Genomic DNA, 25,908 nt, shown 5'->3' on the forward strand with positions numbered 1-25,908 from the left:
TGTGTCTGTGAGTGAAGAACCGAGAACGTGTGCATGCGTGTGTGTGTGCGTGTGCAGGCACACGTGTCCCAGTGAGTCAGTGTGCCCCTGCTCCAAACAGGTCCTCCCACCAACAAACGTGCTTGTGTTTTCAGAGCTGAGCCTAGCCACGCTCGCCCACCCCCATGAAAGCCTGGGATCTGCCACTCCTTTAGGAATGCGGGGTTAGGAATTGAGAAACAGGGTTCTTTCCAAGAGAATTTTTTTATTATTATTATTTTTCTCTCTTAATTGGATTCAATGTTTCTTGCACCTGACACACAGCCTCTCTGGTGGGGAATTCGGGTTTGTGCAAAGCCAAAAACAATTGTGCCCAATCGGACCCCAGCCAGCAGTATGGCTGACCTTGACTTGAGCCCCTCTCCGCTGTCTCTGGGCTGTCCTGCTCCCTTCCCTGCACGTCCCCATTCCTGACCCTAGTCTGGCCACCTTCCTGACCTCTCCCTGTCCCCGGGGCATCTTCAAAGGGTCCAGGAGGGATGGGGCTCCATAATGCAAAAGTGCCTGAGATGGTTCTTGAAATGCCCTCTTTGTTCCCCTTTTGCTAAGGCTGCCCGATGCCACCCTCCTGCCACCCTACCCAGGACCCTTGCTGGGATGCCCACCAAAGAGCCTCAAGGAAAAATTCAGCAGCTGAGCCACACTGGAGGCCTGGGCTCACGCCCAGAATCTCCCTGGCCCGTCCAGACTGTTGCTGGCAAAGCCCTAGGCTGACAACACTGCCCAGCCTGTTGGACTAACACTGTGGATGCTGCCTCGCCCGCCAGCCTAAGAAACCCAAATCGCCTTCCTGCCCCTTCTCCTTCCAGCCCCTTCCCAGGGCCTGGCTCCCTGATGTCCAACAAGCTGCTTCTAGCTTCTCACCCTGATGCCGACAGCTGCTGTACTGGGAGTGATCGGGTGCTCTGGGGTGGCAGACGGTCTTGTGTTGCATATAAAAACATAGGTGATGCTCTAAATATCTAAGAATATTGGTCCCCTGAAGTGATTCTTGCGGCTTCCCCTTCTCCCTGACCCTCCCCACTGTCTCTTGGCCCCAGGCCCGGGAAAGCCCAGGTTACACGGGGACTACTGTTGCCAGGTTGGGATTCTAGACAAAAATCCTAGAACTCCTTTCTTGCTAGAAATCACCAATACAACCCTTAGTTCCGCAGATATAGTTTTGCGTATAGTTCATAAACATGATAAGACATACAGTTAGGTAAGGGAGTAGGGAAGGACCTGTGCATTTGTGTATATATATGTAGAGAGTGTGTATATATATATAAGTGAACATAGCTATAAAACTGCACCTCCTGTGAGAACCCCATTGCACACAATGAAGTTTTAAATTTCAGCCTCTGATGATCTTGCCTTTGGTAATTGGTTCTTGGAGCCCAGCAGCTGGGCCTGGTCTGCCAGGGTTGCCTGAGACATCAGGAATGAGAGGCGTTACCCCCAAAGGAAGGACTGAAGGTGGCACATGGTTGGATTCAGGGCAGGGTGTCTAAGTGGCCTCAGGCAGGAGCCAAAACGCCACCTGCTCACGTGCCCGCACATAGCTGGCGGACCCAGCCTCTTGTCTGCTTGCTGAGTCGAGCTTCCTCCAGGGGCGGCGGGGCCCCTTCCGACATCTCCAAATGACCAGGATTCCGCAGAGCTCAGCTCCTGTGGGGCACTGTCCCATTGTTACTAATGAAGGATTCACCTCTCGGCTTTAACTGCCTTGCTGGGTGGATGCTGTCCGTGGGTGCTCGGCGAGGGGGCTGGCTGGGAACAGCTGGGTGGGATGCACTAAACCCCCCTCTGCTTGGGGCTGTACACTTTGGGTTTATGATCCACCGGCCAGGGCCCAGACAGCAGCCGAAGCCTCTACCAGCCTTTGCCTGAAACCCAGCAAATCCTCCACGTGTAAAAACAGAAAAGAAATCCTGTTCCTTGGTGGGCATGTGGCAGTGCTGGGTGCTAGCACCCCATGTCCTCAGCGGAGAGTGACCACCAGCCCCAGTATCCAGGCCAGGAGTGAAGCCCTCAAGGAGCTGCCCGAGGAGGCCTGCTGCACCCCGCTGGGGGCACGGATGGGGGTCCTGCGGGCACACTTGCCCTTCCTCTTGGGCCGCGCCGTGGGCATGAAGTCAAAGCTGAACTTCTGCTGGTAGTCAGGGGCGTAGTCCTGCAGCTCCGGGGCCTGCTTCCCGGAGCCTGCCTTCGAGACCTGGTTGCGATTCCTATGGCTGGTGCAGTTCTTGCCCGGCTTCTTGGAGCCCGACCGAGAGCCAGGCGGATGGCCGTGCGGGTGGCCCTTGTCCCTGGTGGGGCCGTGGGGGGACGGGTGGTGCTCCTTGCGGGCGGCCCTGTCGGTGGTGGTGAGCGTGTGAGACTTGATCTGGTGCGGGGACGCCGCCCCCGTGCAGTTCCGGAAGTCCTCGGCCCTCAGCAGCTTCAGGTCCTGGCCCTGCAGACGCTCGGGGGACACGCAGGGGACCGCCGAGCTGGAGCCCCGGAACCTCTGCAGCCATTCCCACAGGGAGCGCCCCCGGCAGCCACAGTCCCAGGCGTTCCCGTTGAGGCGGAGGAACTCCAGGGCCCCCAGGGGTGCCAGGCAGTCACCTGGCAGCTCAGAGAGACTGTTGTTGAAGAGGAAGAGGGTGGTCAGCCTGCGGAGGTCGTGGAAAGCCTTGTGATGGACCCACTGCAGCTGGTTCTCATGCAGCAGCAGCCGATCCAGATTCACCAGGCCCCGGAAGGTGTCCTGGCCCAGGCTCCACAGCTTGTTGCCATGGAGAAACAGGTGGCTGAGGTTGACCAGGTCCACAAAGATGTCGTCCTGGAGGTACTCGATGTGGTTGTCCTGCAGGTAGAGGTACTGCAGGCTGTGCAGGCCGCCAAAGATGCCGGCCGGCAGGGCGCTGAGCCCACACTTATAGAGGTAGAGGGCGTGGAGCTTCACCAGGCCCTGGAAGGTCTCAGGGGCCAGCGTCCGCAGCTGCCGGTTGTCGCCGAGGTCTAGCTCCTCCAGGTGCACGAAGCCCTGGAAGGTGTTGGGGTCGATGAAGGTGATGTTGTTGGAGTAGATCCACAGGGTGACCATGGCGGGGCTGAAGTGGCCCTGCCGGAGGAGGGTGATGTGGTTGTTCTGCAGGAAGATGCGCTCGCTGTCCTCCGGGATGCCCTCGGGGATGGCGGCGAAGTTGTGCGCCTGGCAGCTGACCGTCATGGGCGCGGGGTAGCACACGCAGTCCCGCGGACAGCCACCGCCCAGGGGCAGCTCCCCGGCCAGCAGCAGCAGCAGCAGTTCCACACAGCACCCTGGAGGGGAGAGAGAGAGCACAGCCAGGTCACGGGGGGCTGCCCAGGAGGTGGGAGACACTCGGAGAAGTCGGACTCCATGGATATGTGCGCCTCCTTGGTCGGCGGGGCTCTGTCCTCATCTTAGCCGCACTCAGCGATCTGGGGTCTGGGGTCATAGCCCCTGATTCCTGATGGCTTCCCACGCCCTGGCGCCCCACCTCTTCTGGGGGTTTCTATTCCAGCCGGGGTTGTGAGGTGGGTTGGTGTAGAGGCTGCGGTCCCCCTACACCGGGCGGACTTCTTTAGCCCCACCTAGCAACCCCTAGCCCCGCCCCCAGCTTCTGAGCCCCGCCCCCAGCTTCTGAGCCCCGCCCCCTTAGGCTCTGTCATCCTGGCTAGGATTGGGGTCACCGCCCACGGACCCAGCAGCCAGCCTCGGGGGTCCTGTTCCCCCCGGGGTCCCAGCTCTGTCACTAACTTGCCTTTATCTGCATGAGCAGATAGTGGGGCAGGCTCCTGTTCTAACAAAGTAAATATCTCATATGGGCTCCTGAAGAGTCTTTTTATTTCAATTTTTCCTAATAACAAACAAAGTGTGCAGGCATGTCACCAAAGTTTATCTTAAAAGATTTCTCATTTACAGTACCTTCCATGTCCTCAAGCATGCATCGTCCCCCATGACGTAAGTTTCCTCATTTCTAAGTAATAATAGTTGTTCCTTGCAAAGGACACGTGTGTGTGTGTGTGTGTGTGTGAGAGAGAGAGAGACAGAGAGAGAGGACGACTGCAGGAGGCACCAGGACTGATGGTTCTGGGGTCCTAGGAGCAGCCAGAGAGAGACTGCCCCCCACTGCGTTCCACCGTTTGGTCCCTCCCTCTCCCTGCCTCTCTGGAGATCCCAGGCTACCACTGCAAATCAGGCCTTGCCTCTCGATTGTCCCGAGCATTTCCTCTGAAGCTTCTGTCTAATTGGGCATTAATTAGGCATTCGTTAATGGATCCTTAAAATAATTTATTTTCGGATGTGTCCAGCCTGTGGTCGGATAACAGCCACGCACTCATTATCGCAGCAGCCTCATTATGGATGATCGTCATTACCTGCCTTTTTCCAGGGTCGCAGCTGCCCCAGGCAGCCTGGCAGGCGCGCCAGTGTTGTGGGGACCGGCTCCAGGCCTGTAGACCCCCGCCCTACAGGGCCAGGCCGTCATCTCGTCCCTGCCGGGGTTGGCTTCCTGATCCTTCCCTTCCAGCTTGGCCGATCAGGCCTCTGGGGAGAGCTGGGTGCCTGGGGCAGTTCGGCTGATTCTTCCGGCTGCCAGCTGTGCCCAGGGCATGTTGGATGAGAGAACCAGCCCTCCCGGCCACTCTCGGGCTGGCCCCTACTCCCAGCCTCGGGCCGGCTGCTGCCCCAGAGCCGCCTGCCCCGGCTCCAGCGGACCTCACCACCCCCGACACCCCTCTCTTTCCTCCTAGAAACTGCGTCGTAAATAAGTGACAGCTCCCAGCTGTTGGGAGTTATGGGCTCCCAGAGAGTGGCAGCTGCTTCCTGTCCCCCTGTAATCACCCGGCTTCAACAACGTTTCCAACACATAAAAATCATCGCACATAATTCGGTTTCTGCATAATTGTGTTGGGTTGCGATTTCAGAGCAATTACGACCTCGGCGGTTGTGGCGATGGTGGCAGAGCAGCTGTGAGTTCCCATTCTGGGCTGGGCCATGCTCTCTGCGGCTCCTGCCCTGCTTTAGTCATCGCCACCATTGAACAGTCTGCAGCCCTGGCCCCAGGCAGGGGGGCCTTTTCAGCCTCAGTTTCCCTGTGTGTAACAAGAGTAGGAGAGGATTGCTACACCAGCACTCCCTGAGTGGCGTCTGATTTCCAGTCCATTACTGCCCACCTAGGTCTGGCCAGGGGGTCCCAGCCCTGCAGGAGACTCTGCAGTGGGAGGACCCCCTAGGAGCCTGGCCCCCAATCCCACGCTGATAATCAGGGATCCTGCCCACTGCCTTGAGCCTCCAACACCCGGTCTGGGAGGAGGGCCCAGCACACACTGGTTGTACCTTCCACACAGCCCGCCACCCCATCTCCCCTCGCTCAGCTCTGCTCCTCTGCCCGGCCCAGATGGCCCCAGGGAGGCGCCCCCACCCTGCTACTCCGAGGGAGCCCAGGGTCCCCTTCCTAGCTCAGGGTGCTCATTGTGCTGAAGGGGACAGGGCCACAAAAGACCCCCACCCCTACCCCCTGGGGTCCTGCAAAGACAAGGCACTTCCTTCCTTTAAGTCAGGCAGGGAGCGCGGCCCGCAGTGGGAGCAGGCTGAACCCTGGCAGGCTCAGTGTTAATACCACCGACATTTGTGCAGCTTATAGAGTTTACAGAGGGCTCTGCTCACGCTCCTCAGAGCCTCAGAACTACCCTGTGTGGTGGGCGGGTGGGGGGGAAGGTTTCCTGCCCCCTGACCTGGGGTGGGGAAGACAGCCCTTCTGCCTGCCACTGTGCCTCTGTCTCTGAAAGGCCCTGGGTGGGGGTTCTCTGAAGTCATCCTCAGAGAAGCTGGGGGTGCTCCATGAAAGCCACACCCTCCCTCAGGCAGGTGCCCCTGGGGGTGTTGGGGTACAGGGGAAGCTGGGCAAAGACCCTGGTTTGGGTAAAAGAGCCAAAAGTCCAAAAATGTAGGTGTGGCCTTAGCGTTTGGCATATGAACACATTTTGGCAGGTGGGAGGGGTCAGATATCGGGGGTGGGGGAAGGGGTATAAAGGCGGCACTCGGGTCAGGAGCCTCAGAGGAGTTGTTCCCCTGAGAGGGGCCCAGGAGGAGGCAGGGACCCCAGGCAATGTTTAGACCTGCTCTCCATCCTCTGGTACCATCCAGATGCCAGGGGACCTGGGCCAGTGACCCCTGCCCCGTCCCACTGGGCACTGCAGTGGGTCTCAACCGTGTCTGCTTCTCCAACCTGGAAGCTGGTCCCATCTCCGAGGCCCTGGACCAGCTCTCCCAGCCTCCCCCCGCTCCTCTGCCCGAGCCAGCATGTGCCCTGGTCATGGATCATCACCCTGCCTATTTCTTCCCAGGGAGGCTGGCACTGCTTCGCCACAGCTCCTCCTGTGCCCCCGTGCCCGCTCGTGTGGCCCATGGGAGCCCCGACCCACTGATTACTGATTAATGTACTAACAATGACACTGGTGCCTTTGCTGTGCGTTTTAAGATTGCAAATTAGCATGGATACAAGTCTCCATGGAGGAGCCTTATGCTTCCTCCCACAAGCTTCCTTGCCCCTCGTGGGGAGCAAGGAGGTCACTCTACCTGAGCGGGCTGGAGAAAGTAAAGTGCGGACTCAAATTCTGGACTTCCTCTGGCTCTCGTCCTCTGCTGTCTCCTCCCCTGATCCCCTTTCCTCCCGCTGCTCCCCGCCTACTCCAGGGGCATCCACCTGACTGTCTACTCGGCTGCTCCCAGACCTCCTAGCCCCCCACATACAGATCTGCAGCCTCATTCATTCCTTCTTCCATTCAACACTTGCCACCAGAGTCCTGGAGTATGCAGAATGCCAGGGTAGGGAGGGGCCTGGGAAGAACTTGGCAGGTGGGTTCAATTCCTGGGTTGGGAAGATGCCCCTGGAGAAGGAAATGGCAACCCACTCCAGTATTCTTGCCTGGAGAATCCCATGGACAGAGGAGCCTGGTGGGCTGCAGTCCATGGGGTCACAAAGAGTCAAACACGAGTGAGTGACTGAGTACACACACAGAAGCAGATGGGGGTCTCAATACCAGGCTGTCCAGCAGGTGCCAGGCCCAGAGTAGGCACCGTGGTGTGTGCATGGGGAAGGCACTGCTGCCTTGTGTCGCTTCCTCCATGAAGTCTTCTTGCTCCCCTGCCCACACAAAGGATGTGCAGAAAAGGAGAGCCATTACTGTCTTCATGTCCTATGTGTGTGTGTGTTAGTGTGTGCTCAGTCGTGTCTGACTCTGCGGCCCCGTGGACTGTAGCCCACCAGGCTCCTTTGTCCATAGAATTTTCCAGGCAAGAATATTGGAGCAGGTTGCCATTTCCTCCTCCAGGGGATCTTCCTGACCCAGGGATTGAATCCACATCTCTTGCATCTCCTGCGTTGGCAGGTGGATTCTTTACCACTGCGCCACCTGGGAAGCCAGTCTTCATGTCCTCTTTCCCTCAAATCCCCAAATCCCTCACCTGCTAAGCAGGGACCTGTGAGGGCCTCGGTGAGTAGCCAGGGCTTGGGCAGGCCACTCACCCAGACTCAGCAGCCCATTCATAATCTGTGCCTGTGAAAGGTTCCATAGGGGCTGGACCTCGTGGGCTGGGTGGAAAGGGCATTCCAGGCAGAGGGCAGCACGTGCCAAGGTACTGAGGTGGGGAAGTAGGCAGCAGGCCCTGTTTTAGCCCTTCTCTTAGCCTCTAAGTAGCTTGAACTCCCTAAGAGGCTGTAACTACGGCTTAAGCCGAGTGAGGGCTACCCAGGGCTGGGGAGGCCAGAGAGCTCCCCACTGGGACCAGCACCACTGATAGGGCCCCTGCTCCTGTCTCAGGGGCCCTGCAGCTTCCCTGCCCCCAGAAACAGGAAGGGAGCTAACCAAACGGGACCCAACCCTGTACCAGAACCGAGTAGCATGTTCCTTACGTGGCACCTTCCTGATACCCCACAGGTGGGAAGCACAGAGGGGAGGGGCCAGCCAGGGCCACACCACGGGCCAGCAGGACAGTGGGGGCATCCTCGTCTGAGGGCTGGTCCGCCCTGCCCGGCCCCAAGGTCTCGGGCCTCACTCTGGCCTGACTCTGGCGCCTGCCCCTCCCCCTCCCCACACCCATGCAGGGCGCCAGCCCAGTGGGCTGATATCCCCAGTAGCCGCCAGGCAGCTCCATGGGGCTCTGGAGGCTTAGAGACTGGTCAGCCCTGTGGTCAGTCCTTCTGCGTCTGCAGCCTGCCACCCCCCTGCACGGGGCTCAGCTCCTGGCCCCCCTGCTGCCCTAGCTGGCCTGGCGCTCCTCTCTAAGCCAATCGATGCTAACAGGATGGCTCTGCTGCCAACAACAGCCTCAGGCCAGGCCGGCTGTGCTCACAGAGTGACTGGCGCCTCCGGCCACGCGGCACTGCCCCTCTGAGCCACACCCAAGCCCAGGTCACTCCTGGAGACAAAGAAGCCAGCTGGGGCAGAGCTGGGTTTCCCTCCTCTTGTCTTCTCCATGCCAGGTGTGTCCTGCCTCCTGCCTTCTGCCCATGCCGTCCCCTCTGCTGGAGGCTTGCCCTGGGACACGTGCAGGGCTCCTGCCCTCACCTCTCCGTTCAAGCCCCTCCCCATGTCACCTGCTCAGGGAGGCCTTCCCCAGCAGCCTTTGAAAATATTTGTTGATTTATTTAGGGGCTTCCCTGGTGGCTCAGACAGTAAAGAATCTGCCTGCAATGCAGGAGACCTGGGATGGGAAGATGCCCTGGAGAAGGGCACGGCAACCCACTCCAGTATTCTTGCCTGGAGAATCCCATGGACAGAGGAGCCTGGTGGGCTACAGTCCACGGGGTGGCAAAGAGTTGGACACAGCTGAGTGACTAACACTTGCAATCCATTTATGTTTTTTGGCCACACCACTCAGCCTGTAGGATCTTAGTTCCCCAACCAGGGATGGAACCCAGGCCCTCAGCAGTGAGAGTGCAGAGTCCTAACCACTGGACAGCCTGGGAATTCCCCCCCACAGCCTATTTTAAATGACCTCTTCCCTGTTTTACTTTTCCCCATAATATTTCTTCTTTCCTAATAAATTCCCGTCATTTAAAAATTGATGTTATTTTCTGTCTTCTCTCACTTGAGGGGCAGTTCCACGAGAAGTGATTTTGTCTAGTGTTCGCTGCTGTACCCTCAGGGCCTAGAACAGTGCCCGACACACAGTAGGTACTCAGGAAGAAAACCCTAGGCCCAGAGCCTGGCTCACAGTAGGTGCTCAATAAACATAATGGTTCTGATTAGTACACGGGCCTCCGGGGTGAGCAGAGACTCCGCTGTAGCTCTCTTTCAAGGGGCCCTGGCCAGCACAGAGGTGATAGAGGAGGTCTTGGGGAGGGAGGGGACCCACCGGGCCTGCCTGGGGCCTGGGGCAGGGTGACCAGCACAGGTTTGTCTGGGACTCAGGAGTTTCCCAGGATGTAGGACTTTTAGTGCAAATATCTGAAAGTCCCAAACAAATGTCAATCACCCTATCTGGGGGCTAGGAGTGTGGAGGCCCCCCAAAAAACTTCTGACCACAGGATGAGGAGCGAGTTAACGGGCAGGCATGAGGCATGATTGTTCTCCAGACCCACACCTCAGGCCCTGTGGCTGCAGCCTGGGGCCTAGACAGAGCCTCTGTGGGTGTGTATTTCTGAACATCTACATGTATGTATCTGTGTGTGTGGACATGGCTGTGTGCACATACCTGCGTGCCCACATGTGCATACTTCAGCACGCCTTTGTCTCGGAGACCATCGAGGGGGCTGGCCACCCACCCTTTCATCCTAAGCGTTCCTGAACCCCACCCCAGGGAGGGGGCAGGGCCCTCTTCCGAGGAGAGGCCCGTGACATCCCCGTCTTATCTCAGCGCCCACTCTGGCTTTGCCTATAGCTCCCGCTCTCCTCCTGACACGCTGAATTATGTACCCACTCCAAGCCCCTCCAGCACACCAGGATCACTCTCAGCTGGGAAGTGGGCGGCACCTTATTGGAATAACCTTTCAGCTTTCATCTGCCGCAGCTAGTCCCCCCAGCGGGCCTGGCTGGGAACGCTGTGCTAATTGGGCCGCCAAGCTCTCAGGAGGCCTTGTTGGAGCAAACTCAGCCTCCTCTATCCTCTGCCTACCCGTCTCTATCACCTCCTCGCTGCGGGGGCCCCTGCGTGGGATGGAGAGGTGGAGGGGTACACTGGAGGCCGGCACAGGCAGCTCTTTATCCATGAACTGCCTGGGCCTGGGACCAGTCCCAAAGGCAGCACATTTCAGCTGGACAAGCTCAGACAGGTCAGTAAACCTCCACAGCCTCAGTTTCTCAGTTCGGGAGTGGGGACTTAGAGCCCCTGCCTTCTTGGGTGTTGGCAGCACTCACTGATGCTGTGTTCTGAACTCATACCCAGACCGGCTGCAGGGCGGGGCATCCGCAAGGCTGAGGACTGCATTACCATTACTGCTACTCCATCAGAGGAAGCTGCTGCCTCCCCATCCCCCACCCCTTGGACCATGGCTTTCACCCCACCCACCCTAGTGCTCCCGGACCCCAGAGGCCTGGCAGAGGCACCTGATGGATTAGATACCAAGTCAGGGCTCAACCTCAAGTTCCTGCCAAGCCTTGGCTGCCCCAGGGCATAGCAGGTGGGGGATGAGGTCTTGACCTTTGTACTTGCCTGTCTCTCTCAGTCCATCCCCGCACACCTGGAGCTGCCAGCTCTCTGCACAAAGCCCAGGTCATATGAGCTCTATCTTCACTTTGAGACGCTGTCCCGGGGCTTATGTGTTCACTGCTACTCAAATTTGCTTCTCAGTTTGTGGGCCCCAGAACCTGGGCTGTGGTCACCAGGACTCCAAGGCTGAGGACAAGGGCCTCTGAGAGCCAGCCCTTCCCAGGGGTTTCAGAGAAGACTCTGGGCCCTGTCTCCTCCATCTGGAACCAACTGTCTGTCCCCACAAACCCCAGAAAACTGTAGGCCCACCTGCAAACAGACAGGCCCCCTGACACCCACATGGTGTGATTACTGGGCTGGGAACCTCTGCGGGGGTAGGACAGTCCTCAGGGGCAAGTGTCCATTGAGATGCCTTCCTAGGGAGCTCCTGAGGGTGTGTGAGAGGGGAGCTGGGGGAGTGTCCTACCAATCCCTGAAGGAAAACAGAAGATGGAACCCAGCCTTTGAGAAGCGGGTGCAGAGCTCTCCACCAGGACCCCTTGTTCTGAGTCCCTGTCTTACTGTTTGTGAAAGGTCTTCGGAAAGCATGTCCTGTTTATCGATCACCCCGTTCTGAATCTATCCTCCAGTTCTTTCATTCATGAGAGGAACAGCTCCATGCTCAGTGCTACAACAGTGAGCGATGTGACTCCTTCCCTCATGGAGTTTACAATCTAGAGGAGATGATTTAAACAACCAGAAACGCCCAAACTGACACAGGGTGAGGGGCACTGGGGACACAGGAAGGGGGTTTAAGATAGATGAATGGATGGCCTCTCTGAGCAGTGGGTGACACTTGAGTTGACACCTAAGATTAAGAAGGAGCTGAAGAACAGCTTTCCAGGCAGTGGGAACTGCAGGTGCATAGGTCCTGGGGCAGAACTGAACTTGGTGTGGATGAGGGGACAGGGACATGTGATGGGGTCAAAAAAGGCTTTAAAAGGCTCAGTCAAGAGTTTGGTTCTGGGACTTCCCTGGTGGCTCAGTGGATAAGAATCCACCTGCCAATGCAGGGGACATGGGTTCAATCCCTGGTCAGGGAAGATCCCACAGCCTGCGAAGCAACTAAGTCTGTGTGCCACAGCTATTAAGCCTGTGCTCTAGGGCCCGGGAGCTGCAACTAGGGAAGCCTGTGTAACCCAGAGCCTGTGCTCCACAACCACTGAGCCTGCACTCCAAAGCGGGCGTGCCACAACTACTGTGCCCATGTGCTGCAACCACTGAAGCCTGTGCGCGTACAGCCCACGTTCCGGAACAAGAGAAGCCACTGCAATGAGAGGCCGGAGCACCACACTGAAGAGTAGGCCCTGCCTGTCGCATCTAGAGGAAGCCGGCACACAGCAAGGAAGACCCAGCACAGCCGTAAATAAACAGAGTTTGGATCTGATTCTGTTTCTGGCAGGAAACTAAAGCAGTAGCAACCTGATCAGATCTGGAGGGATCATGGCTTTGTGGGAGCAAGAAGGGAGGCAGGGAGGCCTACGGCTGTCATCCATGAGACATGAAGGGTTCAGAAGGGGTAGGGGCCATGGAGACAGACAGCAGTGCACAGGCTGAGAAACATCTGGGTTGCAGAACTGACAGGACATACGGATGGACCGTTGTGAGGGAGACAGGAGGCTGCAGAGGGCAAGAATACAGCAAGATGGGAGGAGCCTAGGAAAATAGGCATCGGGGCCGCGAAGAGCTCCGCTTAGGATGAACAAAGTTGTAAGTCTTAGAGAGATGATTAGCTGGAAGCTGGTTGTACAAAACTGAAGCCCAGAGGTAAGACGCACACTTGGGAGGCATCGGCATAGAGATGGTATTTCCATCCATGGGAATGGATGAGGTCACCCCTGAGAGTTAAGAGAGAATTTAGAGTCAAGACTTCCCTGGTGGTCCAGTGGTTAAGATGCTGCACTTCCAATGCAGAGGGTGTAGGTTCAATCCCTGGTCAGGGAAGTTCCACATGAGGCATGGCACAGCCAAAAAAAAAGAGAGTGCAAGAAGATAGAGGATGGAGGATTGTGGCAACACAGCAATTCTGAAGGTGTGTAAAGGAGAAGGAATGGGCGATGAGGTCAGAGGGAAGCCCAGAAAGTGTGGCGTGACTGAAGCCAAGAGTGTGTCAAGAAGGAAGGAGGAATCAGTCGTGATGAGAGTGGCTGAGAGTTTCTGTGAGGACTGGAGAGTGTGTTTGACAACGTGGAGGTAATAGGTGATGCTGGAAAGTTCACTGCTGGTAGAAAGGTGATGCTGGAAAGTTCGTTGCTGGTAGAAAGGAAGGGGCAGAAGCATGTGGGAATGGGATGACGAGTGGATGGGAGCTGAGGAGGGAGGCAGCACTGTATCAGTCAGGACAGGCTGCGGCACGCTGATGTGACAAGGGACCCAGAATCTCCACGGCCACGAAAACAGAGACTGGCTTCTCACTGAGGCAGGGCAGCCGCCGCTCTGCTCAGGGACGCAGGTGGAGAGCTCACCCTCTACCCAGGACACTGCTGGTCTCCTGGCAGAGGGGACAGAGGACTGGCACTTGAGGCTTTCGTTTCCAGGGGTGCATGTCACTCCGGCTCACGCTTCACTGGTCAAGGTCCTTCAGAGGGCCCAGCCTGTCATCGGTAGGAGAAGGATGAAGGCTCCCAGGGGACTCTGGGGCCAGCAGCTGGGAGCACCCAGAGGCCACCCATTAGGGAAGCTTGGCTGCGAAGGGAGCAGAGAGTCTGGGCAGGACCCGAAGGGGTGTAGGGTCCAGGGAGGTTGTTTGTTTTCTAAGATGGAAGAAAAGACACTAGAGCCTGTTTGCATGTTCCTGGGGGTGATCCAGGAGGAAAGAGAGAGAGAAACTGATGCCTTAGGAGTGAGAGGACCAAAGAGACCAAGATCCAGAGGTCCAAAGGAACACCTCCCGCGCAGCTGTTCCTTCCTCCTGAAGAGAGGAGGATGTGTTAGCTTCTGAGGGCTTCTATTTTCTCCCGGAAGTAAGTGGGGTCATCAGCTGAGAGCAGAGGGAGGGAAGTGGGTGGGAGCTTGAGGAGGAAGAAAACGGAATGAAACAGGCCCTCTGTGTGGTGAGAAATCAAGCCACCCTGGTCACACAAAAGGTCTGTGGGGATGAGGAGACACAGTGCCTGCAAACCCAGGCTTCCGCGGCCATGCCCCAGGCTCTGCCAGAGGTCCCCTTACCTTTCACTGCACAGGTGGGGCTGCCTGGCCCCTCCCATGAAACTTGCTCAGGCCACTCCCCTGCTGACATCACACTGTGTGTGTGCTGTGTGTGTGTGTGTGTGTGTGTGTGTGCTCAGTCGTGTCCGACTCTTTGCAGCCCCATGGACTGTAGCCCACAAGGCTCCTCTGTCCATGGAGTTTTCCAGGCAAGCATACTGGAGCGGGTTGCCACTTTCTACTCCAGACCCAAGGATACCACTTTCTACTCCAGACCCAAGGATGGAACCTGTGTCTCTTATGTCTCCTGCATTGGCAGGTGGGTTCTTTACTACTAGCACCACCTGGAAGCCCCGACGGCACGTTAGCTCAGCAAATATTTACTCCCCCACTTTCCTCTGACCAGGCACCATGCCAAGAGGGCTCTGGGAATAAAAGACCCAGTTCCTGGCTTCCATGAACTGACAGTCCTCCCCAGATGCCTTCAGGAAAGCATGTTGTGGATATCTGTCATTCTTGTCAGCCACCCAGCAGCTAAACCTTCTTCCTGTATTTGGGAGATCTTCCAGTTTATGGAGATGAGCCTTTCCTTCCCCGTGGAAGCTGAAAAGGTCCAGCCCTCACTTTCCCAGCCTCTCTTGAAGCTCCGCCAAGACCCAGGGTCGGGGCTCTGCCACTCGACACGACTACCCCAGACTTCTGAGCTGGAGTTAATGAGGCAGATACACGGGGGCTGAGCAGGACCCATGCTTGCCAGGACGGCAGCGGCGGCAGAGCCAACGCGGGCAGAGGCTGTGGTGAGAACCTTAGAGGTGCTCCCTGGAGGTGTCTTTGCCTTCACTTGGACTGTTGTTCCTACCTGTGGAGTCCCCAGCCCTCTGGGAGATTCTGTGAAGGACTCAGTATGCTTCCAAAAAAACTGCCCTTTTATTTAAATTAGTCAAGGCAGGTGTCTGTTGCTTGCAAATAAGAATCCTCGCAGATGTGAGGCCCCCCCTGCTGAGCATGGCTCCCAAGCCCTCCGTGGTCTGGCCCTGCTCCCCCAGTTCCTGCTCTTCTTGTGGGAGCAGTGCCCTAAGTTTCCTTGGGGTTAGGGGGGACTACCCCCCAACTAGTGCCGGGTGTGTGGAGCTTATCCAAGCATGTCTGGTGAGTGAATGAATGAATGATTTCGCTGATGTGATTCTAGCCCAAAGCAAGGAAACCAGGTGCTAGAGTTGGCTGAGATGGCTTTTTACGGGTAAACACAGGCGTGCGTGCTCAGCCACTTCAGTCATATCTGACTCTTTGTGACTCTATTGACTGTAGCCCGCCAGGCTCCTATGTCCATGGGATTATCCCAGCAAGAATACTGGAGTGGGTTGCCATTTCCTCCTCCAGGGGAGTTTTCCTGACTCAAGGATCGAACCTGCATCTCCTGCATTGGCAGGCGGATTATTTATACCACTTGAGCCACCTGGAAAGTCCAAATATATACAATATATATTTTACAGTAAGTTTTAGCAGCAGGAGAGACCTCATGCCGAAGAGGGTAATTTACCAGGCATTTCAGGCCTCACCTCACAGACCTTTCTCTTTTGACCCTTTTGCAGAATCTCTCTTGATTGGCTCCTTAAGACCCTCTGCAGGGAATGCTTCAAATGGATCTGCGGTGTTCTGTGTGTTAAAGTGAGCAGCGGGCTCAGGGATGTTAACTTTCTTATTCTTTATACCTTATATTTGCTTACATTTACTCTTCAATAAAAGAAATAAATCATACAGAAAAAAAATACCCTGCTGAGTTTAGCTGAGAATCTTAGGTCCCAGGCCTTGAACTGCTGTCTCCTCCCTGCTGGAGGAGCCCCCGGAACTTTCTTCAGGGACCCTCGTCTGGCCAGCCACCAGCACAGGGGAGCCTCTGACCCTTATCCATAGAGCTTTAGTCCAGATGGCAGGGGGCTTCCCAGTGTCCCCAAACCCTACCTATTTTCCCCTACAAGGTTTTTCTTTAAAGTCACTCTTCCTCACTTGTTTTAGCTTTAAAATAATACTTGCCAATTGTGGAAAATGTGAAATGTATAGAACTAAAAAGGGAGAAAAATCACCACAATCCCATTATCCTTGACGATCATCCATGGGGCCTTGCTGTAACTTCTTACGAGACTTCCTTCATTTACGTAGGGATATATAAAATTTAAATAAAAATTTTATTTAAAGCAATAAAATTGGGATCATGCTATATATGCAGCTCTGTAGCCTGCGTTTTCTGCCTAACTTATTCATTCGTTCAGCTGCTCTCCAGGTGCCTCCATCTGTGAGTTTCTGCTCTAAGGCAGCTTTGGGGAGCCCAGCAGGCAGACTGACCCCACCCTCCAGGAGAATACAGTCTGATGGGAAAACAGACACTCATCGAAGGGCCATAGCCATATCTAATCACACCCTGTGCTTGGATGGCATCACCGACTCAATGGACACGAGTTTGAGTAGACTCCGGGAGTTGGAGATGGACAGGGAGGCCTGGGGTGCTGCAGTCCATGGGGTTGCAAAGAGTTGGACACAACTGAGCGACTGGACTGAACTGAAGGAGGAGTATAAGGAGAGAGATCCAGGTAGCCAGGAGAACTGTGGTCTCCCCTAGTCCGTGGAGGTGGGAGGGCTGGGAGTCTGAAGGTTGAGAAGGACTCCACTGGGGTGAGTGGGCATTCCAGGCAGAGGGAACAGCAGATGCTGTCAGAGGCAACACACAGTCAAGTGACAAAAGATCAGGTCAGGTTTTCAGAGACTACAGAGGATCCTTCTGTATGACAGACCATAAGTTATTTTTCTGAGACATTTAGATTGTTTTCCGTTTTTCGCTGCTATAAATTATCATGGCAAAACTGGTAATATCAGTTGCCTCCTGGGAGACTCTCCTGGAAGCTTAGGGACTGGTGTGGAGGGAAATTCACTTGTATACCTGTCAGGAGTTTTCGATTTATTACCGTGTGAACGTACCTATCGATTCTTTTAAGTCAGTTAAGCTAAAACTAAGTAATATTGAAATGAACATCCTTATGCATAACACTTTATCCAAAAAAAATTTTTTTTACTCTTTCCCTAAATCAGAGATTCAGTATCAGTCCTCCTGATACACTATGACAAGTCACCCAGAAAGGTTAGTCCATAGAGCCTCACGTTCAGGGCCCAGGAAGTCACCAACCATGGGGTTTTCAGAGACTTGAACTTTTCCTTTGTCTGCCTTCCCATCTAGGCTGTGAGCTACTCAGGAGACAAAAGCTGTGTGCCTCCTACAAAGAGGAGACCTCTAGGGTGGGGAAGCAAAGATTAATGCGTGTTGAATCCCTTCTGTGTGACAGATCTACCATCCTGGGAATATCCACATATACTCTTTAGAAGTGTGTGTGTGTGTGTGTGTGTGTGTGCTCAGTCGCTTAGTCGTGTCTGACACCTTGCGACCCCCTGGACTGAAGCCTGCCAAGCTCCTCTGTCCATGGGATTTTCCAGCAAGAATACTGGAGTGGGTTGCCATTTCCTCCTCCAGGGGATCTTCCCAACCCAGGGACTGAACCCTCATCTCTTGCGTCTCCTGCATTGGCAGGCAGATTCTTTACTACTGCATCACCAGGGAAGCCCACCCATTAGCTACCCCCCCCAAAGATTGTTTATTTATTTATATTTGTTTATTTGGCTGCATCCAGCCTTAGTTGCAGCACACAGGATCTTCGTTGAGTCATGTTGGATCTTTCGTAGCGGTGCACTAACTCTCTAGTGTGGCATGTGGGCTTAGATTCCTCTTGGCATGTGGGATCTTAGTTCCCTCACCAGGGATCGAACTTGCGTACCCTGCGTTGCAAGGCAGATTCCTAACCACTGGACCACCAGGGAAGTCCTCCCCCAAAAAATTATTAGGAAGGTATTCATAGCCCTATTTTACAGCTGAGAAAAATAAGGCTCAACAAAATGCAGTGATTCACCCGAGATGGTGGAACCAAGATCCAGACGAAGATGGATCTGGCATTGAACGATGGAAAGACAGCTCTCTCTCTTCCTTGAGACCACTGCCGCCTCAGGGACCCTCACCCACATCCCACGGACAGTGTCTCGGCTCCCTTGCCGATAACTTCACCACCCACCCTCAACCCACCCCATCTTCATTATTTATTTCCTCTCCTGGTGCTCCTCACTTGCAAGGCTGGGGAAATGGAGGAGGCAGATGGGGAAAGAAGTAGAAATTCTGTGTAATACCGTTGACTGTTATCACAAAACTTGTCTTAAGTGCCAACTCTAGGGATTTGCCAGAGTTGGTGCAACAGAGGTGGGGCCGAAGGTCAGATTAAATTGGGCTAGTAACCCCAGGGGGATGCTTGAAAGGGGTAGCTAAAGAAAGCATTTCCAGCAGGAACACGAGGCAGCTGAGGCAGGCAGCAAGCCAGCCGGCCAGGTCAAGCCTGCTTTGAGAAGCTTAGTGGTGACAGGCCTGGGTTCACACATCCTCCCCCAGAAACCTGAAATCTTGCCTTTTCCCCCCAATAATGAGTTGGTATAAAAATGGATCCTGAATAAAATCGTCTGCAGTTTTCAAATTTCAAACTGCATTAGTCAAAATATATCAAATTTCCGTGTACTAACTTACCACCTGCTCAAAATCGGATCCTTTTTCAGCTGGAATATATTGAAATATGAATCACCTCCTGAAGGAAAAGGGGAGACGGGGAGGGAAGGCCCTCTCCAAGTGTGCGGATGGGCAAGCCAGCATCCTGTGCTCCTTGGGCTCCTGGGCCTCCACCAGCCTCCCAGCCTCCCTGCCTGCCTCAGCCTCCCTGTGACAATGGGCTCACTGGTGGCCCATGCTCCTCAGCCACTTCCCCCTGATAGATACCTGATTTCTAGCTCGAACTCTGATGCTCTGGGCAGTTTATGCTGCATAGTCCAGAACACACTCATTTCAAGTCCTCCAACCTTTAAATAAGCATCTACTATGTGCTGGGTGCTCAGACTCACAGGGAAACGTGAAAGTGAAAGTCACTCAGTCATGTCCAACTCTTTGTGGCCCCATGGACCGAGCAGTCCATGGCATTCTCCAGGCCAGAATACTGGAGTGGGTAGCTTTTCCCTTCTCCAAGGGATCTTCCCAACCCAGGGATTGAACCTAGGTCTCCTGCATTGCAGGCAGATTCTTTACCAACTATCAGGGAAGTCGGACTCACAGGGAGCCCGGCCTCTAATTACACTGTTAAATCCTAAGATGACTCCTTTGTCCCCATCTACTCATCCCCTCAGCAGCACTCATTGAACAGTGTGGGCCCTTTCTTCTGGAAACACTTTCTTCACTGCAGAGGTAGAACTGCCGTTTTTTTCCTCCTGCCTCGATGGCTGCTTTTCTTGGTCTGCTGTGCTGGGGGGTCTTCTTTGGCTTGATTTCTACATAGCCTGACTCCCTAGGCACAGCCCTGGGATCTTCTCTCTTCCATACCCACACCTATCCCCGGGGGAGCTCACCCAGGCTCAGGTTTTAAATACTGTCTCCATGGGGATGAAGATCAGACATGTGTCTCAGTCCTGAACTCCAGAGCAGTCCACCCAACAGCTCCCCTGACATTGCGCGTGGATATCTAATAAGCTGCTCAAACTCTGTGCCCCAAAGCGGGTTCCCCGCCCAGGCTTCCTCATCTCAGTAAATGCCAGCCCCATCCTTTTAGTTGCTCAAGTTGAAAATGTAAATGGCATTCTCCATTCTTCCCTAGCCCTCAGTCTCTTTGCCTTTAATCCATCAAGTCCCACTAGTTCTACCTTCAAAATAAATCTTAAGTTGGTTCTCATCACGCCATCCCCACCGCCCGCACTCTGTCCCAGGCCACCACCGTCTCTCCCCCGGACCCCAGCAGCGGCCTCTCCATCCAATCTCCCTGCTTTTATTTAGGTCCCATCACCACCCACAGCCCACACGCAGCCACCAGCATCTTTAAAAATGGTAAGTGCTATCTTGTTCCTTTCCTGCTTGAAGGCTTCCCAGTGGCTCCCCCACAGCACCAGAATAAAATGCAAGCTTCTTACCAACCCAGCGCTTCCTCATGACCGCCTCTCATCACATCTTCAGCCCCGTCCTCTACCATTTTTCCCACACTGGCCTTTCGGTTCCTAGAATACAGCAAGCTCATTCTTTTTTTTTTTTTTAATGTATTTATTTATTTGGCTGTGCTGGGTCTTATTTGTGGCACGTGGGATCTTTGGTTTTCATTGCGGCATGCAGGCTCTTTACCTGCGGCAAGTGGAATCTAGTTCCCTGACCAGGGATTGAATCTGGGCCCCCTACACTGGGAGCTTAGAGTCTTAGCCACTGGACCACCAAGGAAGTCCCAGCAAGCTCATTCTTTTCAGCATTCCAAAAGAAAACCCCATAACCATTAGCAGTCATTCCCATCCTGCCTCCCCCCACACCCACCCCCAGTCCCGGCAACCGTTAAACTGCTTTCCATCTCTGATTTGCCTATACCGGAAGTTTCATACAAATGGAATGATACAATATGTTTGCCTTGGCGTTTTAGCGCTGACTGTTCCTGCATGAACCACGCTGCCCCAGGCCCTTGTGGGACCACCTCCCTCTCAGCACTCAAGCCGCAGCTCCAGCATCACCTCTTTGTCTAATGCAGATGCCCCAGCCCACCCCAGTCCCTCTTGATCGCAGAAGTACATCTCGCTGTTGACCTCTTAGTCCTCTCACTTAATTATTTGTTTACATGTTTATTGTCTTTCCTCTCATCTGCTTGTTCCCTGTCATGTCCCAACCCCCAGGACAGTGCCAGGCACCTGGGAGGCACTGAACAATTATTTGTGGATTAAGTTAATGAGGGCAGCATCAGCGCCATGATGGAGCATTGAAAATGCTCTTAGAGACACGGGTGAGGGTGGGAGCCAGTTGTGCTGCCGGGGAGTGGAAGGGTCACAGTGGAAAGGCGGCCTCCAAGGGCAAGTAGAAGCTCCCCCTGGCCTTCATGCTAGGTGGAAGGAACCACACGGGCAAAGGCCTGGAGGCAAGAGACAGCCTGCCTAGTTTGGAGTCCATGACGTCTCCTCTGGTTTGCAATTTGTCCCCTAATTCATTGGTCCCCAACCTTTTTGGCACCAGGGACTGCTTTCATGGAAGACAGTTATTCTCTGGACCAGGGTGCAGGGGATGGCTTTGGGATGATTCAAACACATTACATTTATTGTACTTTAATCTAACGCCACTGCTGACCTGACAGGAGGTACCTGTCTGCAGCCCATAGGTTGGGGGCTCCTGCCCTAACTCTTTCACTAGCTTCCCGCAACAAGGAGACACAAGATATGTCTAGGAGTTGGGTTTGATACAAGATGCAAGGTACTGAGAAGAAAGAAAAGAGGGAGTCTTTTTCATGTTTCTTCTCCCCCAGCCTGGTCATGGCATGGGCTGGACACCGGCACAGATGCAGAGAAAAACAGACTGGTTCCAAGTTTTCTGATTCTGAGTCATTCGCAGCTACCTTTCAGAGACATGGGAAGGTGGGAGGAGATGGCGATGTATATTACAGACACTTGCAACTGTGTTTTGAAGATGGGGCTGAGCCAATGGCCCCTCTGGGTGCTGGACTGTCTGTGAGTCCCATGTCCTTTATTTCTCCTGATCCAATCAAGCCCTGCCAACCTAGGCCCTGTGGCTCTGGGAGTCCAGCTGAGCTCCCAAGAGGAGAGGCCCTTCCCCAAAGCCAGGAGGCTCAGGAGGGCAAATTCAATTGTGTGCAAGGCAGGAGCCATTAACCTGTCTGTGGACTGCAGTGCCCCCACCCTTTCTCCCCTTGGCCAGCCAGGCCTGTTCAGGCTGCCTCTGCCAGAAAACAGCCTCCCACCATCCCGAAGGCCCCCTGCTGCCCCGGGGCTGTGCAAAACCTTTTCTGTCCCTTGGTGCCCCATAGCTCCCATCACCCCTGCCTCTAAGATCAGAGCAGGTTCTGAGCTAAGAAGAAAAACCAATCCATGTGGAACTCACTCCGTAGTCAGAGGCAAGCCTGTATCTTGGTGCTTCGTGCCCCTCAAACTTCCAGGTGGAATCTGCCCTTGTGTGTGCATGCTCCGTCACATCCGACTCTTTGCAACCCCACGGACTGTAGCCCACCAGGCTCCTCTGTCCTTGGGGATTCTCCAGGCAAGAATACTGGAGTGAGTTGCCGTGCCCTCCTCACAGGGATCTTCCTGACCTGGGGATTGAACTCAAGTCTCTCACATCTCCTGCATTGGCAGGCTGGTTCTTCACCACTAGCGCCACCTGGGAAGCTCCTCTTGGCAGGGATACCCAGTACATTATGTGGGAGGGTGGGCTGGGAGCCCTCTGAGTGGGTCTGCCTGCCCCTCAAGGGTGCAGAGGAATTCGCTCAGAGCAGGGTTGGCCTGCACCTCTCCCAGGTGGCTCTCCCAGTGAAGACCCCCGGGCCACTCTCAGCCCAACCTCAGGCCTTGGCGGGCCTTCCTGCCCACTGCCCTGCCAGCCACACACCCAGTCCACACTCCAGAAAGTCTGGCTCCTTTACCCCATGATTTTCCGCCCCCTCCTGGGCTCAGTTTATCGAATGGCTGCATGCCACCATGGATGATCGTGGCTTCTGCCTCCCCCCAGCCCAGAAACACACAACTTGCTCGTTTTCTTGTCTCAAAGCCCAGAGTACCCTTTCAGGCTTTCCACTGAATCTGCCGCTTTCTGCTCAGGATCGAGCCAGCTCATTTAGGCAGCCGGAACGAGGAACAAATCAGGAGCACCTCCAGAGCTAATGAATGATCCGAGCCTTCGGCTCAGGTCAGCAGCCCCCCGCCAGCCTCCTGGGTCCTCTGTGATGGCTCATTATTCCAATATTCCCAGGAGACAGATGGAATTTTCCCCAACATCACCTAATTACATTCCGGCTCTACGTGATACGGTGACATGTGTGCAAGCGCGCACTGTTCCCCACACGACAGAGACTGGAGCATCCCTGCAGAGGGTGCGGACGGGATGTTTTCATCTCGAGGTGTGCGCTGAGAGCTGTTACCTGGGGAGGCTCGGGGATGATACCCACCCCTCTCCTGTCAAGAGCAAGCCCCATCCCAGGCGACAGAGAACCAGCCACAGAGGCGCAGACAGAAGGGACTTCAAAGAGAGGACAGCTGTAGGGAGGGGACGTGTGTTTCCTGAGGGCCTGCCGCAGAGGATCGGAGATGGCTCTGATGCGGAGTCTCGGGAGCACTCCAACGCAGGGCTCCCCTGGACTTGAGTCCCTCCCGGTGCCATGTTGAGCTTCCCAGCGTGCTCCCAGCCTGGGAGGGTCCCCAGGACAGAAGACGGCAGGCTCCTGGGGACAGCTCAGACCCACTAACAGAGCCAAAGGATGCAGAAATGGGTGTGGAGGCTCCTGAAGGACAGAGCGGCCTCCTTCGCGCCCTCCCCTCCCCTCCCTCCAGCTTCTGTCCATCACCCGGGGGTGTAGGCTGGACTGCAGGTCCCTGCCCCCCAGCCTCACTCCACGTGACCTTCACAGCCTCCTCTCCCGTTCTCCTCAGTGGCCTTTCCAAACCTTTCCCACTCTCCCTAAATCGCTACCCTTGGCCTCCGGGCCTGCCTCCTGACCTTCTCAGCACCCTCCCACGTCAGACCTCCTGCTGAGGCTGGCTCCGGTCTGCCCTCTCACCTCTGCTCGCCCCCAGGTTTCAGTTCAGATGTCTGCGCTGTGCTCAGTCTGACTCTTTGTGACCCTGTGGACTATAGCTCACCAGGCCCCTCTGTCCATGGGGATTCTCCAAACAAGAATACTGGAGTGGGTTGCTGTGCCCTTCTCCAGGGGATTTTCCCCACTCAGGGATCGAACCTGCGTCTCTTAGGTCTCCTGCATTGGCAGGCAGGTTCTTTATGACTAGAGCCACCTGGGAAATGTCTCCTGGGGCCAAACAGGAACCACAAAGCGTGAGAAGGGCAGGGAGGATGAACAGGTGGCCACCTGGAAGCCAGGCCCATCTGGAGAGGCCCAGGCTCCAACCACTGCTGCCTGTGGAAAGGAGGAGAGGGGAGCGCTTTGATTTTTCTGGACAGTGGGAATGAGAATTTTCACATGCCATTGTTTAGCAGCAAATTCCACCCCAAACAAAACACGCTGTGGGCCTGCACAGCCCTAGCTGCAGCCCGATTCTGCCCAAGGCCGTGGTTTCCGACAGCTGCCTCCTTGTCTGGTGGGCACCCTCTCGGCATCTCCAGTTCCCTGCCCCCACTATCGACTGCTCCCTCTCTGCCCTGAGACTCACTCTAGCCTCTCCCACTGAACAACAAACCCTGCCAAACCAACATCGCCCTGCGGCCACCGCCTCTCTCCTCCAGACTCAGGCCAGTCAGAGGCAAACCACTTGAAAAGTCTCTCTCCTCACAGTCAGCCCACTTCCTCCACTTCCAGACCCTGCCCTGGGATTCCACCTGCTTCTCACGCACAGACTCCCTGCTTCTGCCCAAATCCAACAGTTTTCAGTCTCACTCTTGGATCAACTGCCCCTTGAAATCTCCTCCAGCCCCAATTTCCTCAACACAGCTCTCTCCAGGGTCAACACCAACTCGGGTCTACTCCAGACACTCCTTCTCAGCCCCCACGTGCACCTCTTCCTCTTCCCATTCTCTCCACAGAACCCACACAAATTCATCCCCCCACCTTAGCTGACTCCTAGCTCCAAATCCGAATCTCCAAAGGCTCCGTGCACGTCCCCTGGGATCACCCAGACTCCTGCTACTCAGCATTCCCCAAACGAGTAGCACCCCCCTCCAAACCTCCTCCCCTGTCCCTGAGTCACCTTCTCAGTGACCATTGACTCAGTCTGCACAAAACCTGGACTCTGCATTTCTTCTCTTCTCTTCCCTTGAGTTCCGTTCACCCCTGTAGCTTCCACCTTCAAAACTCCTTCCCAAGGGAGCAGCTGCCTGCTCATCTCCTACCTTCTTCCTTTCTCCCTTCCAGCTCCTCCTTCTGACCCTATCACTCCAATGGCTGTGACCCTCTTTGTCCAAAGCTCTGGATCCTAAGGCAGCATTCAACTCCTGTCATAAGCCCAACCTGGTCCACCTGGTGCAGTGTCTCTCCCATCTCCAGGCCTTGGGTCATGCTCCCCTCCCCTTGAGATGTCCCTCCTTCCCTCATCTACCTGCAAGTTCTCACCTGTTCTTCAGACTCAGTGCAAACTAAGTGTGATTTTCCTTGTTTTGGGCTCACCTAGAAAGCTCTGTTCATTCCACACAGCTTCACTATCATCAATTCACTTGCAGGAATCTGTTGTCATATGAGAGACTGAATATACAAATAGATAATGCCAAACCACATAGAAAAACAGAACTCTGACACTCAGTCTGCAGTAACCAGCCCAGGAAACTGTCCCCTTACCTACAGTAACCAGCCCAAGAAGGCAGCCTGCTACCAACAAGTCAGACTTGTAGGAAATCAGTCCGAATCTCTAGCAAACAGTCCAGGAAGCCAAACAGTAACCCCTGTGACAATCAGCCCCAATCGACAAGAACTTGACTAGCTTCCCTAATTTTTGTCCCCACCTGCAACTTAAGATCAAGCAGGGAAAACCAAATATGCTCCTAACCACACATAGAGGATACCCTACTTTTTTTTTTAATATTAATTTATTTGGAGCTGCACTGGGTCTTTGTTGCCGCTCAACACTTTCTCTAGTTGCGGTGAGCAGGGGCTACTCTCTAGTTGCAATGTGCAGGCTTCTCGTTGCGGTCAGTGGCTTCTCTTTTTGCAGAGCATGGGCTCTAGAGCGCTCGGGCTTCAGTAGTTGTGGCACACGGGCTCACGGGCTTAGTTGCCCCGAGGTATGTGGAATCTTTCCTCCCAGACCACGGATTGAATGTGTATCCCCTGCATTGACAGGTGGATTCTTAACCACTAGACCACCAGGGAAGTCCAAGGATGCCCTGCTTCTAATTAGTCCATCCCTAGCTTCCCCAGGCCAATCAGGGCACAATTGAGGCCTTCCTTTTTTTCCACTCTAAAACTTTCCCACTCCTCTGCCTGCCTCGGACTCTCTGC

General features: G+C 55.0%; 1 protein-coding gene and 1 non-coding gene across 2 annotated transcripts in view; one reads left to right on the forward strand and one right to left on the reverse strand.

Moving 5' to 3' along the window:
* Window positions 1-224: 224 nt before the first annotated feature.
* The window catches only part of RTN4RL1 (reticulon 4 receptor like 1), a 73,180-nt gene continuing 47,496 nt past the window's right edge, over window positions 225-25,908 (reverse strand). Inside the window, exon 2 of the mRNA XM_043903361.1 lies at window positions 225-3,327. Within this exon, the coding sequence (XP_043759296.1) occupies window positions 2,000-3,327 (1,328 nt within the window). The 3' untranslated portion in view covers window positions 225-1,999. The remainder of the gene's footprint in view (window positions 3,328-25,908) is intronic.
* TRNAG-UCC lies at window positions 12,595-12,667 on the forward strand. The gene has a single exon. It is a non-coding gene; the product is annotated as a tRNA-Gly (tRNA).

The sequence above is a fragment of the Cervus elaphus genome, chromosome 5, assembly GCF_910594005.1.
Source record: "Cervus elaphus chromosome 5, mCerEla1.1, whole genome shotgun sequence".
In the NCBI taxonomy this organism is placed as follows: Eukaryota; Metazoa; Chordata; class Mammalia; order Artiodactyla; family Cervidae; genus Cervus; species Cervus elaphus.